The following is a 21,487-nucleotide window of genomic DNA, read 5'->3' as shown; positions in this document are numbered from 1 at the left end:
TAATAACACTGCTTGACCTAGAATGAATCACTTGTGACTTAACTTTATTTTTAAAAAAAAAAATAAATAAAACAATGTTAATCTATTAGTGTAGTCTGATGCCCCGGGCCCCTGACATTGTAGTGACGAACGTGCCGGAAATGAGTGCTTCAGTTGAAATCTTTCTTTGTGTATTATCAGAAAGCTTTCACCACGCTGATTTAAGTGCAATACTTACTATAACTGAACAAGTAGCAAAACAAAACATCCATATCAGCGTGACACAGACAAGTGGCCTTCTGTGTCTCCATGGAAGCTCCATTATCAACACAGATAAGAAAACGCTGCTGTTTTAAAGTCTTCTAAAAAGCACAGGCGAGTATGTTATGTCTTTCAAGGAAGGCCTGTAATTATCTTCCTTCATATATTTGTGGCTACAGATTAAGACAGTGAATCTGATCTCTTTTTCTAACCTCTGTAAAATCAGCATTGAGCAAAAGAAGCTACACTCTAGACTTGACCGAGCGTTTATTCATTCTGCTCGAGTCCAATGTTGTGCACAGCGGAGCGTAAAATAGTTTAGATTTCATCAAACGTCTGTTATCCATATTAAGGGCCTTGATGAATCTGACGATCTGCCGCAGCTTTACTGTGGATATTCAAAACATGCTCCGCGTTTTGCATGGTGCACTTTGTCATTTTTGGGGGCAGAGGCGCGCTCGACGGTGGCAGCGGCAGCCTGTCCCATTACTTATGCATAGGTATCATAGCTATTCATGTGTGCGCATGGAGTAGAGCTCCAGCGGACATGACAAACTGTGTGTCAGGAGCCGGCCAGGGGAGGCATTCATATGCCTGTGATAGGACAGGGATTCTCGCCCAAGCAACGCTTAATATTCCTGTATATTAAACACACATAAATCAGACAATAAGCACCGCTCGAATCTGCCCAGACGGGCCCCGTCTACAGAGACGCGCAACACGCACAAACAAACAACATCTATGGACGGCCAATTCAAGTAAATTAGATCAGGCAACTGCTTTTATTACCAAGGCAATTGCTTTCCGCAAGCCATTTGAGTAACTCGCAAAGTGGTTTTATAACTCATGTACACACACACACAGGCGTGTGCAGTACAGACTACAAACTCTCACAGTGTACATAAAGGAAGCACACTGTGTTTGGAATATAATACTAGCATACTACTTACTAAATGTTTTGAATAAGTTTGCACTATTCTACAAAAAAGCTAGCTAAAAATGAAAATAAAAACTGCTCTGTGGTAGCTTAAATAATGTATCGATCCTCTTTGGGTAAAGGATTCATCAGAATAAACAGCAAAAATCAGTCTAAGGCAGTCGAAAAATGTGAAATAATATTAAAAAGATTTTTCAAAAATATTTTTCCACATTTTTCGAGTGCCTCAGACTGATTTTTGCTGGAAAAAAAGTTTGTTTTTTTTGCCAGCAACAAACTATAAGTCAATAAAAGGGTTAAATTAATATTTTCGGTTTATGGAATGTTAAGGTTGCATTTTGGAATGTGGAGTACGCTACTGCGGGGGGACGCAGTGGCGCAGCAGGTAGTGCTGTCGCCTCACAGCAAGAAGGTCGCTGGTTTGAGCATCGGCTGGGTTAGTTTGCATTTCTGTGTGGTGTTTGCAAGTTCTCCCCTTGTTCGTGTGGGTTTCCTCCGGGTGCTCAGATTTCACCCACAAGTCCAGAGACATGCAGTACAGGTGAATTGTGAATTGGGTAGGCTAAATTGTCAGTAGTGTATGTGTGTGAATGAGTGTGAATGGTTGTTTCCCAGTGATGGGTTGCAGCTGGAAGGGCATCGGCTGCGTAAAACATATGCTGGATGAGTTGGTGGTTCATTCCGCTGTGGCGATTCTAGCCCAATAAAGGGACCTAGCCGAAAAGAAAATGAATGAATGAATGAGTAAGCTAGTCCTTGCTATTTTTTGAGAACATGCTAGATCATTTTATGCACGCTAAAAGATTAAGTATGCATGAAGTGTGCATACTGTATTGTTCAAATATGATAGTAGTAGTACTGTATTTCAAACATACAGTAGCTATAAAAATGTTGCATATGTGCATAGTATGCATACTATATTTACTGCAATATTGGTAATAGTATAGTACAATGCTATTTTAAATATAGCCAAAAACCCACAGAATGTTATTCTATGCAAAGAGAAACTTTGCATAGTGTGCACAGTTGCAAGCTATATACGGCAACAGAAGTTGCAATATAGTAGTATGCTACTTTGGATATTAAAAGATAGCTCACAAAGTTGCACACAGTGCATAATATGAGTTTACTATATACATACTGCAAAATTACCTGAATACTATGGTATGGCATTTCACACGTTTCACAATACTGTGCACACAGTAAATTGCATACTGTTTGCTGTTCTAAATGTAGCCACACACACAAAGTTAATGTAGATGATAATGTAGATGCTCTTCAATGTTTGGAACTTCAGCAGTGAATATTAAACACACCGAAATGAACTAAGCTGAAATTCTACAAAAAATACTGGACTGACAAACTTTTAAATGACTTGAATTTCTATGTTAAGCTGCTTTGTTACAATCTACATTGTAAAAGCACTATAGAAATAAAGATGAGTTGAACTGAAAAATTCTATACATGTAAGTATTTGCATACCATGCTCAGCAACATAGAGCTGCAACGGCAGTGTGGTACTGTTATTAATACCGTCAGAACTGCACACACAAATCCCTTGTCTTATGCCTAAAAAATCAGTATGACATGCATGTAAATAACCTTGTTTAATTAGACGCAGTGAGAAAAAAAATCTTATCAGAAGACAAAAAGGAAGAGGGGGATGGTGTCAGACAGAGTGTGTAAGCGTGCATGGGGGTACAGCATGCATTCATGATCTGAGTCGCAGGTCTAATTGTGATTTCCCATAAGGGCCGACTATTAGTTTCCAGCTCATTAATTACCCTGTTGCTCAGGAATCATTAATAGTTAAACTTACCAGTTTTTTTCTGATTGGATATTCTAACAACCACATTAAGACCCCCAAAAAATCCCCCACCAAGTTGCTCTGGAATCATTTTTGGATGTTACAAGAGCTGTCAGCGGGATCGCCGTGGCAACACTTTGCCTCCTGCTCTCACCGGATCAATCAGATCACACACGTGGTGAAACCACACACACACACACACAAACACAAACTCACCGCTGTGACAAGGACCATTAAAATTACTCCCAAGGCAGCTGCTGGACCGAGGGTTTCCTTTTAATTGTTTTATTTTTTAAGATCTACCGTTTGCGAGATATTAGGGCCTAACGAGCGTGGTCAAGTAGCCAATGTGTCCACAAGCACATATGCTGCTACTGTGTGTTTAACACTCTGCTGGAACCTCCAGCCATCCACCTGCCGACAATGTGGAGCATAAAAAGAAATAATTAAGCATAAATAATTAACATGGGACCCAGCAGACGAAAGTGGAGTCTACTGCCCTGTGGCGGGGATCAGAGTCGCTTCCGGGCAGTGGCACTCTCTTCATTTTATTTGCCATAATGATGATCTCGTCTGCTTGACTTTGCCTCGCTTCAGTTTAATATTGAATCATTAGCACCGTTTCTCTCCAAATTGTGTCCTCTGGCTCGATTATGCTGCGTTTGCTCTAGGTCTGGCTTTGAAAAAAAAAAAAAAAACTGTTTGCTCGGGCAGTAACACAACTAACACCACTGACTGTAAAATGCATAGATAAAAATTATACTGATTGCTTGGAGTGTAAAAGAGAGCAGCTGTCTGAGTAAACCTCATTCCCCTAATCTTATGGTCTTAAGAGACGCAACAGACAAACCTTTTGTGTCTACCACCAATGCTGGAATTACTAGTGTAACACTGGTGCCATTTTCATGATGGGAGGTGAGGTTTAAGGCTGATTTTTACTTCTGCACCAAGTAGCCTTTGCGTGGTCACATAGCCCTCGCCGTGGCTGATGCCGATGCTGACATGTACTGCTCAAATAATGTAACTACATGTCGCAATGACTCATAGCACAAGCTCTGTGATTGGTCAGCTTGGTAGCTGTGACAAGTGTAGGCAGTGCTGAGAGCTGTGAACCCAATGGAGCGAGTGTTTACAGGCGTCTAGTCCTAAAGAGGAGCTCCAGAGGGGCACTTTAGTTTTGTGTTTTTATCTTATGATTAAAGTTGTTGCACATCCTCCAGTTCCTGCCTCAGAATGAGCGAGTTTTAGCTACTTGTACAGTAAGGTAGCGTTCAGAAAAAACAAAAACACCTGCAAAGAAACTCGACAAAGAGGAGCATAAAAACCTACTGCCAGCTAATGCTTTGGAAGTGTTATTGCAGAGAAACATAAACAGCATGCAGAAATATTAATGCGCAACTATGCACAAGGCAGGCACTGTGGGTCACGCCAATCACTCAACGCAGACGTAGAAATTAACCTTTAGGGATCACCAGTAGCAGTGCAAGCTTAACTTACGCTCTAGGCAAACAATGTTCATGCTGCCCTCATGGTGTTTGTGCCGCCCTTCCACGGATGAAAGTGAAGACCGGGGGTGGGGGTGGCGTTGATGTCGCGGACAGAAGTGATGAGCGGAAAGGGGGGTTGGCGGGTTGTTTCCACATGCCACCCCTAGCAAGATACCAGTTCCTTGCAGTATTCATGTCGACTTTTTGCGGACGAAAGTGAAGAGCAGGTGGGTCTCCATGCAACCCCTAGCAAGATGCCGCCCTGGGCAATCACCCACATTGCCCATGCCCATGCCTTTCAGAGTAAACTAGCCCACTTTCCATGCTGGAATCCACAGTCCAAATCCCATCAAGTGCAGTTTAAGTAGAACCACAGGAGTTATATTGGTACCATGACCCCGGTCAGAGTGAGGTTTAGGAGGTAAATGAGAGCAAGTGAGAACATAACCTCAATCCCCTGATCTGAAGTGGCGCATTTGCAACAGACAAACCTTTAGGATCTTTGAAGTGTGCCCACCTCCCATGCTCACCAGTCTAGCAGATCTACATGGGCTATGTTATTGGTTTAGGGGGGTGAGTGTAATGGAGGCCACAGCTAGAGAAAGCTATGTGGCAAACCCAGCGTGATCTCAGGGGAATGTAACTTTTTTTTTTTTCATTTAGTGGCTAATTTGCTCAAATTCATATGAGTTCAGAAAAATGTAAATGTAAGATTTTTAAAAAGAGATGTGGCACCAAACCCCACCCTTAAACCCAAAATTTTGGGTTTAAGAAAAATTGTACTGAATTGTACATATGAGAAATCGCATATTTTCCTACTTTGTAGTATGTGAGAAACAGTATGCGAGCTGAGTAGTGTGTCTAAATATTCTAAACAGTTGGCCAGAATTAATGATGATGGATAACCTACTACTTCTGGCCAGATTCTGAAGATGAGATGAAGTGTACATCCAATGAACACTTTGCTATCCCACGAGTCCACATGAGAGAATTTATGAATGGGAGTGAAGCAATGCAACTGATATGGCTAGGTCATGTGATGATAAATGGCGTATGTAGTAGTTCATTCATGCTGCTCATATTCATACTATATAGAACATACTTCTTAAATGGTTATGAAGTAAATTCCAATTTTAAGTGCAGTACCTATTGGAGAAGTGTGCATTGCCATCATCTTTATCAGTTCAGTTCTAAATTACTGTTTTATTGTGTGAATTCTGTGATGTTCCTATTATTTATGATCAACTAATTTTGTGCTTTGTCCTTCTATAAGCTGTGAGAGCCGATCGAATGAGAGGAGGTCGCAACAAGTTCGGCCCCATGTACAAGCGAGACCGGGCGCTCAAGCAACAGAAGAAAGCCTTGATCCGGGCCAACGGACTCAAGCTGGAGGCCATGACTCAAGTCATGCAAACCGTCCCAGCAGACCTCACCATTACCTCTGCCATTCAGAACATCCATTCTGCCTCCAAGGGGCTTCCACTGAGCCACCATCACCACCACCACCACCATCACCACCACCACAGCTCTTCCAGCGCAGGCCTGCCACCTGCAGACTTTGACCGCAGCCCCTTCGTCACTTCACCAGTCAGCATGGCCATGCCACCTCATGCCGGAGGACTGCAAGGCTACCAGGCGTATGGTCACTTCCAGAGCCGCACTATCAAATCAGAGTATCCCGACCCCTACACAAGCTCGCCAGAGTCCCTCATGGGCTACCCTTACGTAGAAGCTTACGCAGGCGGATCGCCGCCCTCCTTCCCTCACTTAGTGGTGGAGCTGCTCAAGTGTGAGCCAGACGAGCCCCAGGTGCAAGCCAAGATCCTTGCGTACCTGCAGCAGGAACAGGCCAGTCGAGGCAAGCATGAGAAACTCAACACTTTCGGCCTAATGTGCAAGATGGCTGACCAGACACTGTTCTCCATTGTAGAATGGGCCAGGAGCAGCATCTTCTTCCGGGAACTAAAGGTATGTGACCCTTTCATTGTTCTGGAAGGAAAGTAAAGTTGGTGGTCATGAATGTCAAGGTATTTAAATGCATTTGCAACCAGCCAGGATGTTTGTTGGCCTAAAATTCAGCAACATTCCTACAAAAAATTATTCAAGAGTTCACACTTAGCTGATGATTGATAATTAAGCTTGTTTGGCATGCTGTCTCGGGAAAAAGCTCTGAGCTTTTAAGATCCTTGAGCCCTGGGCTCCCTCCTGTTAGCAGGGCGAGAGTGGAGTTTGAGCTCAGGTAGATCTCGATGGACTTCCCCCACTTATTTCTGGCTAATTGACAGATATAGGTATGGCTAGGGAGAGATATGCATCTTGCTAGGAGCTTGACTATGATGCTAATTTGGTAATTTCAATATACTTAGGTTATATGTTTTTTTTTTTGTTTGTTTTTTGGACTGTGGGAGGAAATCCGAGAACTTGTGAAAAACCCAAGCGAACACAGAGAGAACGAGTAAATTCTGCACAGAAATGTCGACTGGTTTAGTTGGGATTTTAACCAGAGACATTCTTGCTGTGAGGCAACAGTGCTAATCACTGGGCTGCCTTGTCACCCATCTAAAATGAGAGGGATTAGGGGTGGGTAAAGGGGGGCGGTTCTTCAAAATGAAAATACTGAGATAAGAAACTCTGGTGATTTATAGAGAGATAGGAATCATATGTTTGGTAAATCAATCGTAAGCTAATGCGGGACCAGCCATGAACAATCATAAGAACGTGATCCTCTCAAAATTAGTTTATAAATAAACTTCACTAACTGTTATGGTAACTACATTAGTGTACACACCAATGGCTGATAACTGATTCTTAAAAGTGCAGTGTAGTTTATGTCATGTGCTACTTTGAAAGCTTGAGCTCTTTAAACTTGGATGGATGCAGATTGACTGATTATTCCTGCAAACTATAGATGCAAACATTCTGTTTGTTATGCATCAACTGGAAAATTAATATTGAAAGTGTTTCCAATTACATATTTCCTTTGTCTTTTTTTTTTTCAATTTATTTTATTTTTTATTTTAATTTAATTTTTTTGTGAACTTCTACAGTATATCCAAGTAGAATTTGATTGATTAAAATAATATCAGTTAACATCAGTTCTGTTTAAATAATCAAGTGATGTTCTGATAAATCATACTTATAAAGCGTTAATGTTTCTCGGCTTACAGTATACCAGTCAAACCATTAATATGAATGAGACAAATGTTCTTCTTTGACCGGGCAGCTAATTAGTTCATAGCTTTCCATAAATAATTGCAGAGTCTCAAGTCTATTTGTGAGCAGTTTTGGGAATGTCCTGAAAAATGCATTGTGTGTTTGTGTTAGGATTTCAAATGATGTCAAGTGATCAATTATTGAAGGTTTACTACATCAGCTGAAGAGGCCAGTCTGGCGTCGTTCATTTTTTATTTTCTTGTTTTAACCAGTTTTTTTTTTCTTCTACAATACACATCTGCTTGACAGAAATATTGATGGGATTGAGAAGACTGTGAGGGTTTTAGTAACTCGTGCATGTCTGCCTTTGTGAAAGATTTCGGTCGTGAGCAAGCTGTATTTTACCCGCCCGTGACATGTTTTGATATGCCACTGGGAAATCTGACAGCACCCAATTCAAATCATTCATGTTATGCTCTTTGAGCTACAGGCACCTTATTGTTTTCCTCTCATCACGTTCAATAGCTCATGAGACGCTCTAGAATTCATTTATACCGAGCACTGACCTGGTGTATGCTTGAAATATAATCTGATGTTATGGCCGATATTATTTATTTTGGAAATACTCACGTTGTGATTATTGGGGTGGACATCCGCTTTGAAATCAGGGTCTTCAGCCAAAGTAAAGTGCCACTGACGTCTTCATTAGCACCTTTTGGGATTGCTGATGGCCTAAACAAATAGAAATCATGTGAAAATAAATAATGTCACATTTCAGAGAACAATAGCTGTTCATCCCTCTTTATTGACTAACGTATAGCATTACCAATGGTTAATCTTTACATTTTTTAAACACTTTCTGTCCAAAAAGCCAGCCATGATAGAATTTATTTGTCAGTTTTTGTGCTTTTGCTATAAAGCTGAATGCTACATTTCCCCCTATAGAGTTTTATTATTTGTTCTTGCGCTTTTGAGTGCAAGCACTTTATTCCCACTTTAACATGAATTAGCATTTGCGTATGGCTAATTGCTGTCTGTATGATTTACCTTTAATCGTGTTTGCACTTCACCTTTTGCCGTGGTGGAGTAGCTTTCCCTTGATGTTATGACTACTTTCTCGCCCTGGCTAATTGTTTAGCACAATAGTTGTTAAAAGAGACAAGGGCGTAGCTGTCGAATTTGACATTAGCAGTCGTAGTGTGGTGTGTTGGAGTTGTAATTAGCTCAGCTCTCATGTGCCCTCTCTAAATCATACGCCGGAGTGCTAACGCAAAAACCGCAAACAAAAAAAAAGGTAGCACTAGAAAGTCTGAACCCACTCCTGACTCTAATTAGCGAACACTCGTACAGCTATTGTTACCCACAGAGCTTTGTGATGCTGATGGAGGTTTATCCCACATAACGTAGCGATTTTAACAAGCTTCATCTTTCGAGAGCTCAAATAAAGCTCGAGCATCAAGATGAGAGCTATATATTCAGGTTTAATAGCAGGGAAATGCAGTAAATGGAGCCTCCTTTTGAATTAATTCATAATGAAGATTCAGTGAAACATAGAATCAACATGCTAATAATTGAAATCATCTATTTCAATTGCACACACACTAGCAATACTGCGCTAGCCCTCCTCTGTGTGTTTATAGAGCAGCACCTGTGTAAACAATCACTGCTACTAGCATATGCTAGCTAAACACCTGTTTGCGGAGAGCTCAAATATGAATAGTATGTTATCCAACAGCACCACAGACAACAATAAAAGCTTTATCTACAAGATTAATGAAAGAAATGTGTAAACACATAACTTTAGCGAACATTTAGCTAGCAAGCCAATGAGAAATCTCTGGTGTAGCATACAATAAACAGAGGAAATGCAAGTGAATATAAGGCTTGTCTGTGAGGGTGGCGAGTCAGCTATAAATATATCTACATTTACAGCGCTATTATTAGCGTCGTAAGAACAAAAGAATTTCTTCTCGTAATAGAGCCCGGTGTGAAGCGTCTGCCAAGTGTTTAAAGATTTAGTTTCCATAAGTTAGACTTCGGTTACAGCTCTCATAAATATTTGCTCATGATGGGATCTCTGAAGAGAGCTCACTATTGTGTTCAGACACTGAGAGGAACATTCCGATGGCCATTTCTCACACTTGGGCGACGCTAAAGTTGTAAAGTTTAGGAAAAGAGGAAGAGGAGAGGAATTAGCGTAGCTACCAAATGATCACAGACATGACAAATTTTGTGGCTGCAAAAAAACAGTTTTAGGAGACTTTTAACCATATGAAATCTGTATTAATATTCAGGTTTTCTTTTAGGCTGGTTAACACTTTAGACAAAATACTGTATAATATTTGATGCATCAGGAGTTTATTATATATGATTATATGTTACCCTGAATCATGTTGCGCAGGTATGTATAGGACATATATATATATATATATATATATATATATATATATATATATATATATATATATATATATATATATATATATATATATATATATATAGGACAATTTACCAGAAACGTGACAGGGCCCGACTTAAGCTTGCCGTCTTCAAAAAATGATACAATAATAAGCTTAAGATCATACAATCCAATGATAGAACACATCTCTTATCACTGTCAGCTTTTCCATCAAATGATGTCATTTCCGATAGCCCTAAATGTGTATTGCACGCATTTTATGTTAAATTTAATGCTAATGTGACAGGACTGACAGAAACTTGGGAACAATTGTAAATATATTTGTATTATATATTTGTTGTGTTTATTTGCACAATATATTTATAATTTCATGTTTTTAAACCAATTGATGTGAATGATAACACCTTAAACTTGCTATTTTTTAAAATATTTTTTCTAACAGTTTTTAGCAAAACAAAACTTTTAAAGCTGTAGGTTGAGCTGCGGACAAGAACAATGACAGGGTTTGTACATTTGTAAAGTGTTTTAATAAAGAAAATTATTATGAGAACTAAATAAATGACATATTTCATATAATGTACACTTCTGGTAGAATGTCAGTATATATTATTGATTTTTCTTTCATGCCAAAAATCATTAGAATATTAAGTAAATAAAATCATGTAAAGTAAATCATGTTTCATGAAGAAATTTAGTACATTTCCTACTAATGATTTATAAAAACTCATTGCAAAGCACTTAATCTAGACCATTTTAAAGACGATTTACACAGTATTCATTTAAATATTATTTTCTTAACCTTTAGATTCTAGATTTTCAAATCTGAACCAAATATTCTCCTATCAAACCAAACCATCCATTAATGGAAAGCTAATTTATTTTGAAATAAGCTTTTGGGTAAAATCTGAATAAAAATGCATTGATGTGTTTATATGGGAGGAAATATAGCAATTTGGTGATATTTGGCTGTCAATTTGGAAGATATTGGATGTAAATGAATTTAAATCGTCTGTAAAATGCACATAAATATCAGCTATTATTCTATATCTGTCAAGTCTCATTACACAACCAAACACATCTTCAACGCAATACAGTAATCAAGAAATTACCTGCTCAATATTTATTGAAATATTACTACCAATATTAATGCTATTTTATCAAAGATTTAATCAAACAAAACAGCTCCAAACTAAAGAAAGCATGCATTAGATTGTAGGTTTTTAATACATTCTGACTGATATTAAGAAGCCCATTTACGTAAAGTTGCATTAAAATCCATTTTAATTCAATTTAATTTGATTCTTCTTTGTTTCTTTAGCACTTTAACAATGTAGATTGTGTAAAAGCAGCTTAACATGGAAGTTCTAGTAAGTTGAAACTGTGTCAGTCCAGTATTCAGAAGTTCAGTTTAGTTCAGTATTTTAGCCTCTTTATGCTAACTAGCTGTTGGTTCTGTGTTGCTAAAATGTTTGCGTATGCATTGGCATGTGTTTGTGTGTGCGTTTGAAGGTGCGTGCCAGTCGTCTGGCTGGTTTGTCATGCTAAGGGTGGGAGTCATGTTTAGCAGGCGGTGGTGGAAACAGATGCAAGCCTCCTACTGTCAGAACTGACAATGCGAGCTGCTATGAAGCCGCTGTGCGTGTTTGTCATTCGCTGCCCGGCCCAAAACGTGGAGAGTGATTCACATCCATAGAGAGATCTCCCTTTCATTGTAGCTGGCTGGCTATTGTTTACCGAATAGGATGCGTGCATTTAGCTTTTCCTCAGCCACACAATGGCATTAAAACTTGCAGATTCACCGCTGGTTTAATCGTTCTTGTGAGGTTTCCGTGCAATTTGTGCATCGATTCGGTCCCCAAACACAATGTACTTCAGCGGCACAAATGTACTGCCTTAAATTTAGTCCTCCGAGCTGATAAAAGTCAACTGTGCAAAACTTACAATACCCTGACATGTGGCGCCAATATTTATTTTTATTCTTTCACGGCTGCTCGGGGACTGTTAGGCACTTCTTTTCTTCTTCTTTTTTTTTTTTTTTTTTTTTTGCTCTTTCTCTCTCGACTCTGAATTGAATGACATTACCAGGCCTGCCATTAAGTAAAGCAGCACTGTATTAGGGCCTTGTTCTCAAAGCTGCGTCCAGCCGTGAGCCTCGTGCTTATTGGAAAAGCAGCTGTGAGGAGAGAGAGGACATTCTGTGGCTGACCATCACTTACATTACACTTTAAGTGTTACTCTAACTGGATGGTCACTAATCATTCAAGCCATGGCATGGACTGTGTGCTTTGTGTATTTTTGTGGTAAATGTAATCATATAAAATATGCAAATTGTGTATTTAGTTACACAGCATATTTATATTATTTTCATATAAATATTTCACTTTGTATTTGTTATGCAGCCTTTATGTATTATAAAATTATAACCATTTTAAAGAAGATTTACACAATATTTAGATTTTTCTTAACCTTTAGATACTAGATTTTCAGCCTTTATGTATTATAAAATTAATATTATAAAATTATTGATCTTGGTATTTAGTATATACTATATATTTATTATATATATTTATTTATATTTACAAATTTTTTATATTATATTTTATTATATATTTTTTATTTTATTTCAATATAGAATATTAAGTAAAGATCTTGTTTTACAAAGATATTTTCCAAATTTCTAATCTTACTGTAAATAAATAAAAATTTATATATATATATATATATATATATATATATATATATATATATATATATATATATATATATATATATATATATATATATATATATATATATATATATATATATATGCATGTATTATATTATATTATATTATATTATATTATATTATATTAAGTTATATTATATATCCAAAGTCATAGAAATGTTTATGATAATGTTAAAACTTAAATATTACCTGAAAAAATACTAAATCCCTAAAATCTCTTTGCTGTGTATTAAATATAATGTTAGACTGGTATATAATTACAATAAATAATACAATATAATGCATTATATTATGTGTATCATGCAGTACAGTATATTTATCCTCTTCTACTTAAACTTTAGGATTGTAAACTGCACAGTAAAATTGCTTAGAAATAATTATTTTTTCAAGGTAGTTTTCATGATTTCAGAATTTTCTTTGCTTAATATTTATTATACAGGAACCTCATTTGGACAATTAAGTCACAAAAAAGATTTTTAAAAGTCTTCAAAATCTCTTTGAAGTCATTTACAAACCATTGTATTCATATATATGAACCTTTTATGCTTGAAAATATTTTTGCTCTTTATATCTTTTTAATACTTATTTTCTTTATGTCTATATAAAAGGTCAACTTCTTTTTAAAGAAATGTATCCTTTTTTCCAACAAGAATGCATACAAATTCAAAATGACAAAAAAAGCCATTTATAATCTTATTAAACATCTGATTCAAATAAATCTGTCACTTTCCATTTATAAAAGAATCATAAAAATGATTCACGGTCTTCACTCTTTTCAACACCGATAATAAAAAAATGTTTTTGTTTTTGACTAGCAAATCGTATTCATTTTAAGTGGCCAACTGCATTAATATTTATAGCATTTTTTTCTCTTTTTTAATCCACCAGTCCAGTTTCATTTATATAGATATATTATGCATTAATTTATTTCGTTATTATGTTACCACGCATACTTTCACAAATATTTATCTTTATTTTTACGTTTTTTTTTTCTTCAGTATTTAATAACATTTTAAGATTTTCCCTTTTTTGCATAAATTTGACATTCAAATTACTATATATAATTATATTATTTATTATATACACACAGTTGAGGTCAGAATTATTACCCCTTTTTAATTTTTTTTCTTATTTAAATATTTCCCAAATGATGTTTACCAGAGCAAGGAAATTTTTACAGTATGTTTAACAATATTATTTCTTTTGGAGAAAGTCTTATTTGTTTTATTTCGGCTAGAATAAAAGCAGTTTTTCTTTTTTTAAAAACATTTTAAGGTCGATATTATTATCCCCTTTAAGCTATATTTTCTTCAATAGTTTACAGAAAAAAACCATCATTATACATTAACTTGCCTAATTACCCTAACCTGCCTAGTTAACCTAATTAACCTAGTTAAGCCTTTAAATGTCACATTAAGCTGTATAGAAGTGTCTTGAAAAATATCTAGTCAAATATTATTTAATGTCATCATGGTAAAGATAAAAGAAATCAGTTATTAAAAATTAGTTATTAAAACTATTATATTAAGAAATGTGTTGAAAAAAATCTTCTCCATTAAACAGAAATTGGGGAAAAAAATAAACGGGGCTGACTTCAACTCTACTGCATATATAGTGTATCTAATGATGTTTAATTTTAGATTTCAACCCTTGATTAATATAACTTTTTTATTCTTTATTTACTATATTTGTGCTTATGTTGTGTATTTTCTACATGTATTCATTTTAGTTTTTCACCCTACATTACCATTCTCATCTTTTCCCCCATTTTTTTTTTTTATCCCTCAGCGTTAATCCGCCAGTCCAATTTCAAAGGTTGCAGGTCAGCGACAGTAATTTCCGTGTCCGTCGCGTCTGCAGAAATTAATAAGGCGTTGCGCTCGCGATCTGTGAACTTGTCCAGGATTTATATCCCCATCTCTCGGCACCTCCACAAGCGCAGGCGTCCAGAGCGTCTCTGCCCTCCCCGTGACTCTCAGACGGCCTGAGGTCAAACCTGCGCCCGTCCTGACAAACAGCCTCGCTCGCCGGAGATTTGTAACCCTGTCGTTGCTCCGGCAGATTTGAATTACTCCGCTTTGCGCCGGCGTGTGGCGTCGAGGGGTTATTGTCACGGGACGAGCCCCAGAAGCGGCACCAAGGGCAGGGGTGCGTGCTGAAGGACAGGGGGGGAAACAGGTGGGAGGTTAATGGCCCCTGGACCGGATCCACACTTGATATATGGGGCTTTGGGCCCAGTGCAGGCGTAGGCTTTCAAAGATATATTATTTCATTTGAGAAGCTGCGCTCTCGTCCCTGCATTTGTCCACTGATAGATGATATCCCTTGGCGGGCCACAATTGGCGATGGCGTTTGAGTTTTCGTAAGGCATATTTTTCTGTCTGTGTGTGTTTGTGTGTTTTTACCAGTGGTAACAATGCGTGTTTGATCAGACGAGATGGGCAGCAGGAGAATGTCCACAAAGGCCTTTTTTCGTTCATCAATAATGCACAAATGGACAAAAACTCCATGTATCGTCATGAATTCTGGAAGAATGCGGTGTTTTGGCACTTCATAAATATTGCAGTCGTGAAGTTCAGGTTTTCGGGGCCTCACTGAAGTTAATAATACCTCAGACGTTCAGCTGGAGAGCAAAAAAAAGATGAGAGTAAATATTTGTTAATTGATAAACAAGTCACGACCTCTATTAAATCGCATAATAATTACATTAATTAAGTCAGGCAGTCAAAATTGATGCCTTTTTTTTCCTTTACACAAACACACAAACACACACAGATATATATATATATATATATATATATATATATATATAGCAAGTTAGGGTAATTAGGCAAGTGGATTACAATGGTTTGTTCTGTAGACAATCCTTAAGAGGGCAAATAATATTAAAGAAAACAAAAAACTGCTTTTTATTCTAGCCAAAATAAAACAAATAAGACCTTCTCCAGAAGAAAAATATTATAGGAAATACTGTGAAAAATTCCTTGCTCTGTTAAACATCACTTGAGAAATATTTTAAAAAGAAAAAAAAATCACAGGAGGGCTAATAATATATTAGTGCTCGGCCGATAAACTATTTTGATGTTGAATTGAGCCCCTGAAAATTATCGGCCACCAAATAATAGGTTGTGATATTTAATGAACCCTCTCATTTTTGTGGCTTCAGTTATTGTTGGGCGACTCCTTTACATCTGGAAGCATAAACATCTTGTATCGAAATAAATATCCTTATTGTTCAATATGTGAAAGAAATAATCACCATATTGCCCAGCCCTATATACATATATATATACACAAGTACAATAACAATTGTGACAATAACAGAATTTAGATTTTCCACCCATTTGTTTTTTTAGCTCAAGTTGCTCACCTCAAAGCAGATGCATGTCTAAAAAAGAAATGTATGCATTTTCACAATGTTGTAGGTTTTACAAAGTAAATGAGAAATTCAATAAAATATCACAGTAACAGAGTGGACAAATAACTAAAATAGTGACATTATTTGAGTCCATGAATCAAAATTATTTATATTGTGAATGTTCAGCTGAAAAAACTTGCTAAGAGGAAGCATTTGTTTATTGATACACATGTTATGACCTCTGTTATATCACATAATAAAGCTTATAGGATAATTAGAAACACGTAGTTTGATTCTGTTAATCAATGGTTGTAATTCACTTTGAAAGTAGATTCTGGTTTAGAAGCATCATAATAATCAATTCCGACATAAACTGCATAAATAAATAAATAAATAAATAAATAAATAAATAAACATTAATTTTACTTCTGGTTAGTCCCCTATTTATCAGGGGTCACCACAGCTGAATGAACCGCCAACTATTCCATCATATGTTTTACGCAGCGGATGCCCTTCCAGCCGCTCAGTACTAGAAAACACCCATGCACTCTTGGATACACACACACACACACACACACACACACACACACACACACACACACACACACACACTCAAACAGTACGGCCAATTTAGTTCACCCAATTCACCATTATATGACATAGGACAGTCTTTGGACTGTAGGGGAAACCTGAGCACCTGAAGGAAATCAACGCCATCCGCCACACTACTGTGCTACAAGTAAACAAATGATTATATTCATTTATTAATTCATTCCTTTTCTTTTCGTGTAAGTCCCTTTAATAATCTGGGGTCGCCACAGCAGAATGCCAACTTACCCAGCATATGTTTTACACAGTGGATGCCCTTCCAGCTGCAACCCATCTCTAGGAAACATCCACACACACTCATTCATACTTATACACTGCAGACAATTTAGCCTACCCAATTCAACTGTACCGCATGTCTTTGTACTGTGGGGGAAACCGGTAAGAAATGTTTCTTGATAAACAAATTAGCAGTTCTCAAACCTTGTTTCAGAATAAGACCTTATTTTAATGTGTTTTTGATCAATATAAAAAAAGCAAAAATCTAATTCATACATCAATCGAGCAGCTATTTTGTCCTTATTGCATCAACGCTGTACCTTATAGAGACAACTTTCCCTCCTGAAGGACCTATAAATGCATCCCAACTCAGTAAATTTGCATCTACGTCAGACGGCAGCTCTTAAAAGCGACATTCACAGTCATCTTCCACAGGCCATTGCATTCAGCCCTTCTATATGGCAGCCGAGGTCAAACTTCACTCATACTTTCTGCCCACAAAAAAAGCGTCCTGCACCCTGAAGGCCTGACCGGGCGAAGGAAGGAAGTGCATACACTTGTTAAAAGGAGAGATTTAGGGTCCGAACCCCCCTCAGGGCCCGTCTGTGACTCCGGGGAGCGATTTTGAGCAGTCGGAGAAGAGTCTGTTCATCCACTTGTGGCTTTGATGAAGGATAAAAGCCTGTCACGAAGTTGTGGATCCTGCAGAAGAGCCGATGGACCTTCACTTCTCTTAAAATGGGGGAAATAACAACAAGAAATACCAAAATATGTTCACTTTTCTTGATCGTGGGCATTTGTAAGCACTTTGCGCACCAGAAAAGGGACAAATGTTTGATATTATCTTGCGGCGATTAAAGGTAAAAGCCTTTTTTATTGGCCCCGCTGGAGGTTTGTTAAAACCAGGATGTAGAGCGAAGCCCCAAAAACCACCATCAGACAAAATGCTCGGAAAAGGCTGATTTGAGCTAACAAATCAACTCAATCAACATTTTCACCCCTTATGTACTGGTCGAGAGGCAAGCAAACAACTGCACATTTGCCCTCATGACTGCAGATAGTGGCAAAATAGATTCTGCTACAAGAACTGTAATATCAGGCGTGCATTTAAATTACTATATCAATATATAGTAAACGTTTCTACAACACAGAATAATATTGATTTAGTGTTTGAAATAGCATTAAAGCAACATAAAAGCAAAATATGCCATTGTATTATATATTATATTATATATTTATATATAATGTGCGTGAATGAGTTTGTATGGGTGTTTCCCTGTGATGGGTTGCAGCTGGATAGGCATCCACTGCGTAAAACCTATGCTGGATAAGTTGGCCTTTCATTCTGCTGTGGCGACCCTTGAATAATAAAAGGACTAAGCCGAAAAGAAAATGACAACTTATTTAAAATAAGCAGAAACAACACAATTCCAGAGATTTTTTTGGGACAACTTAATTGTCGTTTGTTTGTTACGTTAACTTAAACAATTTGTTTTGGGACAACATGAAGGAATTGTGTGGAACCCAGCATTTTTTACAGTGTGATATTTATATAATATTTTTAGATAAATAAATAAAATTATATTATTACTGTGTAATCTAAATTAATATTATTAATAATTGTATTATACAAACGGTTTAATGTACTTTGAAATATTTTTTTAAATATAAAATTTGCATTTTTAAATACACTCAAAAAATATATGTTTGCTCGTTCAAACTACTTATTTAAAATAAGCTGACAACACAATTCTTGAGATTTCATTGAGACAGATTAATTTTTTAATGTTTAATCCACAAAAATTTGTTAGTGTTGAGTTAACTTAATCAATTTTTGTTGGGACAACATGAATTAATTGTGTGGAACCCTGCATTTTTACAGTGTATATAAATGTGACATTTATAATAAGGTTGTACTGAAAAAAAAATTGGTCAAAGATTATTCCTTGGATTTACTAATTCTTTTTTTTTACGTTAAGTGGTTATAAACAATTTATTTGGGCTGAATTTAAACAAACAAATTAAGTTGAACATTATTACATTTAATTTGTTTAAATTCAACACAAATAAATTGTTTGCAACAGTTCTGCATGCAACACTTTTTTTCAGTGCATTTACTAAAACATTTATTACAGTATTTTTTATGTGAGTTAATGATAAAGTAATTCATTGTTAGTTCGTGTTAACTCTTGGTATGAAATTGAAATTAAATTTTTAATAATGAATCCTGGAGCACTGTAAAATAAATGCAGAGTTTTCTCACAATACATTAATGTTGTCCCAACACAAATTGATTTAGTTAACTTAACACTTTTAACAAAATTATTTACTTCAAGGCATAAAAACAAATAAACAGTAAAACAGTAAAACGGTAAAACCATAAGTATTAAAGTATAACAATAAGTAAGATAACAATAAATTTAATAGAAAGAAGATTAATATTTGGGTAAAAATATATCTACTGTATAAAACTATTAACATGTTTAAAATGTATAAATCAGAGATGCCCAAACTAGGACCCGTGGGAAAAAGCGGTAACCTTTGGTTTGGCCAAGAGCGTAGATTTGGCATGGATGGAGGGGATGTGTCCCCACCAATATCCAGCAAATACTAAAATGTCCCCACTAATAATTGCATTTGAATGTGGGAAGTGCCAAAATAAGGAATTTTCTCAGTCCTCTTTCACTGTACAAGACGTGGACATAAGTAGTAACTGTTTAATGAGTCAAGCTTTTTAAGGTCAAGTTCAATTAGAGTCCACCATAATAATATTACCCAGACTGTGTAATTATTAGAAATTTAGTTTCGATTTTGAAGATTTTCATGAAAAATAATCATCGGGATGAAACGGTTAAATTGCATCACGTGCCTCTTTAAATTTCTCTACATTCATATCTCCTCAAAGCCAGATTGCAAAAAAAAAAAAAGTAAATTGACTTTTGCAGCATGGGACACATTTCATTAATTGTTATTCATATTATTAAGTTTAAAGCAAGTTTTTAAAAGCATGAAAGAGAATTTGTGCTGTTCTTTGCATGCTCTATAGAGATGTACTGTATGTCCTCACCAATGTGAAGAGCAAACCTACACCCTTGGATTTGGCCCATTGCCATCCCATCTGAGTGGTGTTCTTATTGCAGTAAGTTATCATTTAAAAAGTTATACTGCATCAGTTAATATGATTTAAAGTAATGTTTTTATTCTGTTTGAAACATTATTTAAAAAAATGTGGAAAATATCCATGGCAACTTTATTGTTGTATAGTTTTTTATTTATTTTTTTTCCCTTCATACGAAAAAGTTTGGGCACCCCTAGTATATATAAATGCATGAGAGTGACATCAGGCTGCTGAAATGCCACTCAGCCTCTACTCTTTTTACTCCATAATTATTCTCCTCAGTCTCGCCTGCTTAACACTTGTAAATTCAATTTGCCCAGCAGCTGTAATGTTGCACCTGTTTTACCCAACAGCTTTAAAACGAAACCATAAAACCCCAGCGCCACCCAAAAGTTTTAACTTTTCTTCGTCCAGATCGGCATCCTTCATTGTTTAATGAACTTGTAGTAATGATTGCAGGCGTGAGGTTTCCACTGTCAGCAACTGACTGTGACGTCTATTTTTGCCTCTGATTTCCAGCTGTCTATTCGGGCCGTGCTGAAAGCTCCAGAAGACAATAGATAAGGAGAGTCAGGTCTAGGTTTACACTTATATTTAACTGTACTGTGCCAGTGGATTTGCTGCTGATGAATGGCATGTGCGTTCAGCGTTAGGCCAAAAGCCACCTGTTCATTAAATCGCTTTATATCTTTTATTTCTGCCACACGTTCAAGACGTCGTTTTAAACCTTTCCAAATGCATGACGACAATGTGTGCAACGTACAGAATAGTGTTCGTAATGACGAAGGTGAAAGCAAGAATCTCGCCGTTTCTTTTATTTGCCACTTTCATTTTTAAAAATATTTAATATTGTAGTAAAATAAACAACTACAGAATTAATAAAACATGTGAAATATGCTTTAAATGCTTTACACCTATTTTTCAAAAATGTTAACTGTTTCGAACAACTAATTAAATCAAGTTATTTCTTCAAAATAATGTTTATATGTGTATTTTGGACATTTCGTTTTGAAAATAATGTAAAGAATCTCTCTACACTTATTTTCGACTATCTTAGTTTTAAATAAATAAATAAATATAATTAAATTAGGGCTTTAATGTGGCTCAGTGGTTAGCACTGTTGCCTCACAGCAAGAAGGTCACTGTTGCGAGTCCTGGCTGGGCCAGTTGGCATTTCTGTGTGGAGTTTGCATGTTCCCTACAGTCCAAAGACATGTGATTGAAATGGGCTGTAGTGTATATGTGTGAATGAGTGTGTATGGATTCCCACTACTGGGTTGCAGCTGGAAGGGTTGTGTAAAACATGCTGGAATAGTTGATGGTTCATTCCGCTGTGGCTAAGCTGAAGGATAATGAATGAATTGATGAATCAAAAATAATTCTTACACAAGTGGTTTAATATACTTTTAAACATT

The 21,487-nt window shown here is 36.5% G+C and overlaps 1 protein-coding gene across 3 annotated transcripts in view; it reads left to right on the top strand.

Moving 5' to 3' along the window:
- Positions 1–21,487, top strand: part of nr5a2 (nuclear receptor subfamily 5, group A, member 2) — an 87,128-nt gene that overhangs the window by 7,886 nt on the left and 57,755 nt on the right. For all 3 annotated transcript variants that reach the window (NM_001313729.1, XM_087302370.1, XM_087302371.1), the window contains one exon: positions 5,745–6,439. In NM_001313729.1, the coding sequence (NP_001300658.1) occupies positions 5,745–6,439 (695 nt within the window). The remainder of the gene's footprint in view (positions 1–5,744; positions 6,440–21,487) is intronic.

Source organism: Danio rerio, chromosome 22 (genome assembly GCF_052040795.2).
Source record: "Danio rerio strain M-AB ecotype USA chromosome 22, GRCz13ab, whole genome shotgun sequence".
In the NCBI taxonomy this organism is placed as follows: Eukaryota; Metazoa; Chordata; class Actinopteri; order Cypriniformes; family Danionidae; genus Danio; species Danio rerio.
The sequence above is the reverse complement of the archived record's forward strand: the minus strand, read 5'-3'. Positions and strand labels throughout refer to the sequence as shown.